The sequence below is a fragment of the Calidris pugnax genome, unplaced genomic scaffold (genome assembly GCF_001431845.1).
Source record: "Calidris pugnax isolate Ruff unplaced genomic scaffold, ASM143184v1 scaffold55, whole genome shotgun sequence".
Lineage (NCBI taxonomy): Eukaryota > Metazoa > Chordata > Aves > Charadriiformes > Scolopacidae > Calidris > Calidris pugnax.
In genome coordinates, this window is record NW_015090832.1 from 4,011,803 (window position 1) to 4,021,873 (window position 10,071).

Here is a 10,071-nt window from a genome sequence, read left to right on the forward strand (position 1 = left end):
GGCCACTGCCCCCACCCCTAGACACTGTCCCCACCCCTGGGCACTGCCACCACCCCCAGGCACTGCCACCACCCCGGGGGCACTGCCACCATCCCCAGGCACTGCCACCATCCCCGGACATTGCCACCAACACTGGACACTGTCACACCCCCGGGGCTCTGCCACCATCCCTGGGCACTGTCACCACCCCTGGACACTGCCACCACCCCCAGGCACTGCCACCATCCCCGGACACTGCCACCATCCCCAGACACTGTCACACCCCCGGGGCTCTACCACCATCCCTGGGCTCTGCCACCATCCCTGGGCACTGTCACACCCCCGGGGCTCTGCCACCATCCCTGGGCACTGCCACCATCCCCAGGGCTCTGCCACCATCCCCGGACACTGCCACCACCCCTAGACACTGTCACCATCCCTGGGCACTGCCACCACCCCCAGGCACTGCCACCACCCCGGGGGCACTGCCACCATCCCCAGGGCTCTGCCACCAGGCCTAGACACTGTCACCACCCCTAGACACTGTCACCATCCCCAGACATTGTCACCATCCCCAGGGCTCTGCCACTCTGCTACAGCTCTACCATCACCTCAAAAGCCTCTGCCATCACCCTGGGGCTCTGCCATCATTCCTGGGGACCTGCCCTGACACCCAGCCCCTAGCATCAGCCCTGGACACTGCCACCACCCCTGGACATTGTCCCCATTCCCAGTGCCCTGCCACCATCCACAGTGCGCTGCCACCACCCCTAGACACCGCCACCATCCCCTGGGCCCTGCCATTATCCCCACTGCTACGCCATCGTCCCAGGGCCCTGCCACCACCCTGGGACTCTACCATCATCTCAAAAGCCTCTGCCACCACCATGGGACTCTGCTGTCCTCCCTGAGGCTCTCCCCTGACCCCCAGTGCCTGCCACCACCCCCAGTCATTGCCACCACTCCTGGGGCTCTGCCATCATCCCCAGCCCCAACCATCCCCCCTGGACACTGCCACAACCCTTGGGCCCTGCCACCATCCCTGGGGTTCTGCCTTGGCCCTCAGCCCCTACCATCACCCCTGGACACTGCCACAACCCATGGATGCTGCCACCATCCCTGAGGTTCTGCCCTGACCCCCAGCCCCTATCATCACCCCTGGACACTGCCACAACCCATGGACACTGCCACCATCCCTGAAGTTCTGCCCTGACCCCCAGCCCCCACCACCACTCCCAAACCCCTACCACCACCCCTGGACGCTGCTGCCACCCTGTTCCCTGTGCATGGCAGGAGGACACTGGGCCAGTTGTCCCTACCTGGTGGCGATGAGGGGGTAGCTGTGGGTGGGCTTGCCCATGGCCTCACGGCTCTGGGGCAGGCTGCCATAGAGCAGCAGCTCCTTCTCGGTGAGGACGGCCAGCAGGTTCCTGGTGCCAGCGCTGGGGAGCTGGAAGGGGATGGAGGTGATGATGAGGCACTGGAACAGGTTGCCCAGGGAAGTTGTGGATGCCCCATCCCTGGAAGTGTTCAAGGCCAGGCTGGATGTGGCCTTGAGCAACCTGCTCTAGTGGGAGGTGTCCCTGCCCAGGGCAGGGGGGTTGGAACTCGATGATCTGGAAAACAAATCGTATGAGGAGCGGCTGAGGGAGTTGGGGCTGGTTAGTGTGAGGAAGAGGAGGCTGAGGGGAGACCTCATCGCTCTCTACAACTTCGTGAAAGGACACTGTAGAGAGGTTGGTGCTGGTCTCTTCTCACAGGTAATTAGTGACAGAACGAGAGGGAATGGCTTCAAGCTCCAACAGGGGAGGTTTAGCCTGAACATTAGGAAGGAATTTTTCACCCAAAGAGTGGTCGGGCATTGGAACAGGCTGCCCAGGGAGGGGGTGGAGTCACCATCCCTGGCTGTGTTTAAGGGCCGTTTAGATGCAGTGCTGAGGGACATGGTGTAGGGGAGGACTTTGTAGAGTAGGGGAGATGGTTGGACTCGATGATCCCAAGGGTCTCTTCCAACCTCGACCATTCTATGATTCTATGATTCTATGATCTCAAGAGCCCCGTGCTGTGGGCTGAGACCCTGGGCTCTGATGAGGGCTGAAGGTGCTTTGTGGTGCTTGGATCCACTTTTACATGGTGAGGTGTGTGCTGAAGGGCAAGCTGAGGCACAGCTCCACTGCAGACATGGCTATACCCTGCCACCTAACGTGGGTATACTCCCTTTTGAGATACATCTACTGATTCCATTTCCACTAATGTGGATAATTCTTCACCACATCCCACTGGAACAAAGTAGTCCCTGAAGCTACATGGGGTATATGCACAAAAGACAAAATTCAATAGGGATACAAAAGGCACACAGCACCAATTATTATAAGCAGTCATTTCAGAGCATTTTAATACTGCCTTTTTCATATTTGGGTAGTGGAGAGGAAAGATAAAGCCATGCCAAATATTTTGGAACAGGCTGCCCAGGGAGGGGGTGGAGTCCCCATCCCTGGCTGTGTTTAAGGGCCGTTTAGATGCAGTGCTGAGGGACATGGTGTAGGGGAGGACTTTGTAGAGTAGGGGAGATGGTTGGACTCGATGATCCCAAGGGTCTCTTCCAACCTAGACCATTCTATGATTCTATGATCTTTGAGGTCCCTTCTTCCAACCCAAACCATTCTATGGCTCTACGATTCTATGGCCACCAGCAGTGTGGTGGCATGGGGTGGTGGTGGCAGGGGGACGTGTCTGGGGGGTACCTGCTCGGTCAGCCAGCCCACGTGCTTGATGTCCCGTCCGGCCACCGCGCCGGCACCCGCCAGCTGGGCTCGCAGCTCCTCCTTCACCCTCGGGAGCAGGGCGCCCGCGTTGGCCTGGATGGCACTGAGCCACGACTGCGCCGTGGCCTCGTCCTTGGCCCGCAGGAAGAGGGCAAGGCGCCCGTCCGCCGAGCACACCTCCAGGTACCTGCAGGGACACAGCCCCCGCTGGGTCCCCACCGGCCTTCGGTGACCCGGGGGCACCCCGAGTGGCATCGCCCACCCCCTGACAACCGTGGCCTGACCTGTGCTCCGGGTCGGCGGGGAGGCACTTGCGGGACACGTAGCACATCTTCAAGGGCACGGTCCTGCCCTCCCGGAGCTCCCGAGGGGGCAGGAGGGGGGACGAGCGCTTCTGCAGGGCGGAGGGAGAGGGGTCCCAGCTGACCGTCGCCCCCGCGGAGGAGTTCTTGAAGTAGGGGGAGATCTCCTTCATGTACTTCACTGGAAGAAAAGGCAGGACTCGGTTGAGGGCACGGTGTGGACCAGGATGGCCTCATCCCGCCCGTCAGCACCCCCTGAAACCCCTTACACCCTCCCTGTGTTGGAGCTGGTGCCTCCTCATGCCTTCCCAGAGCCATCACCCATGGGTGCTGTGGGGGGTCCTATGCTCAGCACCCCTGTGGGCATGGGGAGGGGATGGCACCAGTGGGCAAGATTGTACCAGAGGGTGACGTGACACCTAGTATCCTCCCAGTACCTCCTACCCACCATCCCAGTCCAGGGAGCCCCGTGGGAGGGGTAAAAATGGCCTTTTCCCCTTTTTTTTTTAAATTTCCTTTAACCCAGATCCATTCCCAGATCGGAGTCCGATGGAGTCCCCGGGGTGGCACGGGGAGGCAGGGAATGGGCAGGAGTCCCAAGCCAAAATGACACAGTCCAAACCCTGCTGGTACAGCCGGTCCTCCCGCCAACGGGGAACAACAACTCTCAAATACCATGGCTTGGCCCCAGGAGAAGCCTCCAAGGGCGTGCTGGCACCTCGCATCGCCCTGCCCAGGAGTCACAAACCAGGGAGGAGAAACCAGCCCTCGGTCCCCAGCGGGTCTGGCTGCGGAGCCAGTGCCCTCAGAGATGGCTTAGGGGAAGGGGGAGATGAAAGTCACCACGAATTGATGGGGCCCCGTAGCTACATCCCAAAAATTAAGCCGGCAGCACCGGCCAAAAAAGTTTGGGCTGAGCAGGGAAGGTGCCCCACGTGCCCCTGGGACCAGCCCTGGTCCTGCCCACAGGGCTGGTGGCTCCGGGAAATCACAGAATGCTATGGGGTTGGAAGGGACCTCTGGAGATCATCCAGTCCACCCCCCTGCCAGAGCAGGGCCACCCAGAGCAGGTCCCACAGGAACGTGTCCAGGTGGGGTTGAATGTCTCCGGAGAAGGAGACTCCACCACCTCTCTGGGCAGCCTCTTCCAGGGCTCTGCCACCCTCACAGGAAAGAAGTTCCTCCTCATGTTTAGGTGAAACTTCCTGTGTTACAGTTTGTGTCCGTTCCCTCTTGTCCTGTCCCTGGGCACCACTGGAAAAAGACTGGCCCCATCCTCCTGACACCCACCCTTTATGTATTTATAGGTGTTGATCAGATCCCCCCTCAGCCTTCTCTTCTCCAGAATAAAAGGCCCAAGTCCCTCAGCCCTTCCTCGTGAGAGATGCTCCAGGCCCCTCATCATCTTTGTAGCCCTCTGCTGTACCCTCTCCAGCAGTTCCCTGTCCTTCTGGAACTGGGGAGCCCAGAACTGGAAGGGCTTCCCTTTGGTGGCCTTTGGGGAAAACACCACAGGGCAGACATGGAATCACGGAATTGTCAGAGTTGGAAGGGACCTCTAGAGATCATCCAGTCCAACTCACCCTGCTAAGCAGGACTGCCCAGAGCACATCACTCAGGACGGCATCCAGGTGGGTCTTGAAGATCTCCAGAGAAGGGGACTCCATGACCTCCCTGGGCAGCCTGTTCCAGGGCTCTGCCACCCTCACCCTAAAGAAGTTCTTCCTCGTATTTGAATGGAACTTCTTATGTTCCAGCTTGTGCCCGTTGCCCTTTGTCCTATCGCTGGAAACCACTGAAGAGACACGAGCCTGCTGCCCCGTCCCCCAGCATCACCCACCACTGGTCCTGCTCCATCTCCAAGTCAGTGGTGTGGGTGGCAGGAGAGGGGGGGACAGGAGCTTGGCTTTGCAGCCAACTCTTATAGGTGCTGGTCATCGGACCAGCTCCTTTGATGCAGCAAAGCCCCATCAGCCTGATTTTATGCCAGAAAAAAAAAAAAAGCCCTTTTTGCAGCAGGAGAGAGTTTGCCGGCAGAGCCTACTGCCCCCATCCTCCACCTGCCCACCACCCCCCACCTCCCCCTTCACTCCTGTCCCAGCAAGGTCCCCAAAACCTCTGCATCCCGAAATCCCACCGCGGTGGGAGGTGGCAGGGAGGCAGAGCCCCCCGGGGCGCCCCGCTCTGCCCGTCCCCAGCGGGACCCAGCTATAAATGGCCACGATGCCGCTGCGACACGTGGGTCAGGTTCCCCCCGCGGTGGCCCCGGGGGCCAAGGAGGCGGCGTGGGGGCCACCAGCCTCGTGCCCTGCGCCTCCCCGTCCTCCCCCCCGTATAAATAGCCGGCCGCGCTCCCGCAGGCATCCGAGCCGCGTTGGATTTGACCCCAAGTCATTATTCTTGGCAGCGGGGACCGGCTTATTATCCCGCTGCCTGGGAACTAATTGGAGTTCAGAGAAGATGGCACTCGGCCACTGAAACCCGAGCGGCGTCCCCGTGCCAGCCCCTGGCTCCCCGGGAATGTGGAGGACGTCACCGGCGTCAGCTGAGCCCTGGTGGGGTCACATCCCGACCCACGTCTCCTCCGTGGAGGAGAGGAGCAGCACCCAGCCCAGGACGGGGCACGGGGAACGCTGTGTCTCTCTGGCACACGGCTTTAAGGGGGATTTAAGGCTGGTTCCTGCAGTATGGGGGGGGTCCCAAACCAGCACGGGGAGCTGGGACATGTTGGAGGCTGCGGTGCTCCCCGTGGGGCTGGGCCACCATCCCATGGGAGCTGCCATCTCCTCTGGTGACCCCACGGGCTCTATCCCGGGGTGACTTAGGCTCTGCCAATCCCTTCACTGCACAGGAATCGCCTCTTATCAAACAGAATTAATTAATTACCTCCACCTCATGAAAGCAAACAACTCACACCATACTATGCATCATCTCTGCTACTGGTAATTGTTAATGATTGTCTTTTTTGTGTGTCTTTTTTTTAGTGGTGCTGGGGCTCCCAGGCTGGCTGCAACTCTCCTTGTTACCCAGCACCCTCCAAAAATCCCTGGGCAGAAACCCTGCCTCGCTGCTGGTGACTTCGAGCCCCCTTCAGCAGGCAAACAGCCCTCTCGGGGGCTGCTGGGCAAATCCAAGAGGCCCCCAGAAGCCACAGGGGCTCCTGCTCTCCCACGGGGAGACAGCTCGTCCCACTGACCCTCTCCAGGATGGAGGGGAGGTGACAAATCAGACCTTTAACTGCTCGGGGCTTTGCACTGAGTAACACTTTATTTTAGGGTTTGGGGGAACAGCAAAAGTCTCCGAGGAGGCCCCCAAGTGCGAGAAGCTGCTCGTGGCCACCAGTGGCTGGATGGTCCCTCTGCAGAGGGGTTATGGCACAGGAGCATCGCGCGTGCCCCGAACCCCACAGTGAGCTGCATCGGGGACATGTTTAACCAAAGGCCCTCCTGGCTCTGCCCTGCTCTTTGCTCTTTGTTCCACCTCCACTTGAGTTTTTTTTTCTCCTCAGCGTTCCAAAAAGGGGCAACACCATCAACAGCATCTCAGCACAAGGAGGACATGGAGCTGTTGGAGCAGGGCCTGAGGAGGCCATGGAGATGCTGGGAGGGCTGGAGCCCCTCTGCTGGGAAGGGGGGGCTGAGAGAGTTGGGGGATTCAGCCTGGAGAAGGGAAGGCTCCGGGGAGACCTTAGAGCCCCTTCCAGTCCCTAAAGGGGCTCCAGGAGAGATGGGGAGGGACTCTTGGTCAGGGAGGGGAGCCACAGGAGGAGGGGGAAGGGCTATAGACTGAAAGAGGGGAAATAGCCATGTAATATAAATACAGTCAAACTCCTCCTGCAAATATCAAGAGAGTAGTTTGGCACGTCCGAAAAAAAAAAAAAAATATTTTGGCAGGACACACCGGGAGGTCTCTGTGTGTCCTCACACCAGGATGTCAACGACACCCAGGAGCCAGAAGCCCAGCTTCTCCAGCCCCCGCAGGGTGAAAACTGGCACGCGGGGCCACTGCCCACATCCAAATTAAAAGGCCCTGTCTCCCAGCTCTGCCCTTTTGGAGAGTCCCACCCCAGCTCAGTGCCCCGTGAGGAGGTGCAGACTCTCCCAGATCTTACCTCCTGTGACACCACTTGGAAACCACCCTAAAAATTCCTACAACTGGGAATGAAGGCAGCCAAGGGGAGCGAGGCAGCAAACAGACCCTGTCTGTACCAAACTACTCAGTTTTGGTACTTAGGGCAACCCTAAGGGACGTCTGAGTCACACCTGGCAGCACAGTGGGGGACCAGAAAGCATCTAAGTGACGTTAAGGTGCTTTTCTCCAAGCTCTGAAGTGAGCCCAAGCAAAAGAAGGGAGCAGGGAAGCCCCCCCATTAACACCTTTCAGGCACCATAATGCCACGCTCTGAACCCCAGCCCTGCCACCCCTCCCTGGTGGGCTCCTGGAGAGCCACAGGGGTGGCAGGGGACATCCCGACCAGAGGCAAGGCCACCACCTCCACAGGGCAGTGACAGCCCCATGGGGACCACACCATGGTGCCAGCCCTACCATCCTCCATGGGCAGGGCTGTATCACACCAGCAAACCCAAATCGGGGAGGAGATGGAGATGCACCATGTGTGTCCCTGATATCTGTGATGGGACCAGCAGCAGGGACCCCTGCCCAGCCCCAGCAGTTGCCCAAGGAACATTGTGCCATGGGAGCCCGATGGCATCAGCTACAAACCTCCAGCGTGTTGCAGTGGGAGCCAGCCCAGCCCCGTTCCCCTCCCAAGGGTACTTGCTGGGAGTTTAAATTAATTAATTAAGAAGCCCAGCGGGTCATACCTGAGCTTGGTGAGCTAACCAAAAGCCCTGCCTGCAGCTGCCTCCCGGGAGGGCAACCTGGCAGGTCCCCAGGGGCATGGAGGAGGAGGAGAAGAAGGAGGAGGAGGAGGAAGAAGAGGAGGAGAAGAAGGTCCAGGGAGAGAAGTTGTTCTCTCTACAGAAAGAGCAGCTCATCCCCACCTCCCGCAGGACCTCTAGCAGAAAGGAAACCCACGCCAAAGTAAAGGATGAAAAGAAAATAACAGGGAGAGGGTGGTCCGAGAACAGCGGCCACGGGGAGGAATTTCGCAGGCTCCCAGAGAAAGAGGCTCTTGTATTTCTCTTTGGTCGAGAGAAAAAAAAAAAACCCAACACACACAACCCAACCCCACCACCAACCCTATCTGCTCCCAGCAGCTGTGCAGAGCAGCACATTCCTCCGGCTGAACCGTGGTCCTGCGGCTCCCAGGAGAAGAGGAACCCACAGCAGAAAGGGCTGAGCGAAGCTAAAAAGGAAAATCTGGAGCTGAGACAATCTGGGGAAGGCGCAGGGAAAGCAAGAGCCGCGGCGGTTGCTGGCAGCAGAAGACACAGAGCTCTTCTTTGTCCAGGCTGGAGCCCAGAGTGCTCCCCCCAAAATAAAAACCTCCCTTCGGGATCTGCAGCCCCACAACCACACTGGTAAGGGTCTCCAGTGCCAACGTGTGGCTTGTGGGGAGGGGAAGGGTCCCATCCCAGGGGACAGATCCTGGGTGCAGATCCAAGCTGGCAGAAGATGGGCAAGCACCGTGAGACGTGATGTGAAGGGTAACGGGAGAAAAGCGGGGTCCCTGCCTCAGGGCTCCCACAGTCCCAACCCACCAGCCCTCACCCACTCCCCAAGGGTGTTTGGGGGTCTCCTGCAGGGTGCCAGCCCCCCCAGGGCTGGGAGACCAGGGACCGGCCACTCAGTGCCAAGAAGGAGCCTGTTCCCAGGGGAGAAGCTCCAGTCCCCTCTGGGACAGCAAAGGCCGTGATCCTGTGATGGGATCTTTTGATGGGATCCTGTGATTCCTTTGACAGGATGAGGGGGAACGGTTTTAAACTGGAAGAGGGGAGATTAAGATGATATTTCAGGAAGAAATTTTTCACTCTGAGGGTGGCGAGACCCTGGTGGCCCAGGCCCACCCCATCCCTGGAGGGGTTCAAGGGCAGGTTGGAGGGGGCTTGGAGTAACCTGGTCTGGTGGGAAGTGTCCCTGCCCAGGGCAGGGGGTGGCACTGGGTGGGCTTGAAGGTCCTTTCCCACCTAAACTATTCTGTGATTCTATGATTCTACAGACCCTGGGATGTTTGTAGCCTCAGATGCAGATCTGTGGGGTTGTGGTTGGGGTTCAGGTGCTGGGCACCCCATAGGGAGGCAGCTCGTGGGGCTGTGGTCCCAAGCTGTCCTGCCTGTCCCTAGAGCCTGCTCCTTCTGCCTGCCCCAGCAAACCAAGAGGTGCCCAGCAAGTAGTGGGGTGCTGGTGTCCCCCCTCCCCGCTGGTGTAAACACAGGCCCACACCAGCTGAGGATGGGGGGGTTTAAATGAAAATCACATGAAAAGCAGAAAACCCTTTCCATGGCCTCAGGGTGATGCCAGAGGACAGAAGAGTCCCAAACCCCATAAACCCACCCCATGGCTCCCATCACCGTCTGCCCGTGGTCCCGCAGCTGGGAGATGGCTCCACTGGGCATTGGGCGATGGCACACACGTGTCTCTCCGGAGGGAGATCCCAGCAGTTACCTCCAGCTCTCTGGATGAGCAGATAAACCAGTTTTCCATTGGAAAGGGGACGCAAATACACGTGCAGAGGACGCACCATCCCCGTGCACTCAGTACATTGCTGGGAAAAAAAAGGGGATCAGCCCAGACCCTCGTCCTCCCTCATCTCCTACCTTCCAAGACCACCTCCTTGCCCGTCTTCTTCAGCGCCTGCACCGCCTCGTCGTGCGTTGCCTCAGACAGGTCGGTCCCGTTGACGGCGAGGATGGCGTCCCCCACGTAGAGCGCCTCGGTCTGGTCTGCTGCCAGCCCCTTAAAGATCTTGGAGATCAAGATGGGCATTTTATTCTCTCGGCCACCTTCGAACAGAAAAGAAACCAAGAGCGGTTGTGGCTGTCGGAGCGCAGGGAGGAGCGGGTGGAGGGGAGGGGGGTGCTCGGGTACCCGCCAGGCCTTCTCCCAGCCACACCGTGCTGGGA

General features: G+C 59.3%; 1 protein-coding gene across 1 annotated transcript in view; it reads right to left on the reverse strand.

The window, feature by feature from the left end:
• Positions 1 to 10,071, reverse strand: part of SNTA1 (syntrophin, alpha 1) — a 40,934-nt gene that overhangs the window by 25,826 nt on the left and 5,037 nt on the right. Inside the window, exons 3-7 of the mRNA XM_014941235.1 lie at positions 9,766 to 9,951; positions 3,029 to 3,227; positions 2,724 to 2,931; positions 1,299 to 1,429; positions 839 to 899 (exon numbers count right to left, since the gene is read on the reverse strand). Coding sequence (XP_014796721.1) covers positions 839 to 899; positions 1,299 to 1,429; positions 2,724 to 2,931; positions 3,029 to 3,227; positions 9,766 to 9,951 — 785 coding nt within the window. The remainder of the gene's footprint in view (positions 1 to 838; positions 900 to 1,298; positions 1,430 to 2,723; positions 2,932 to 3,028; positions 3,228 to 9,765; positions 9,952 to 10,071) is intronic.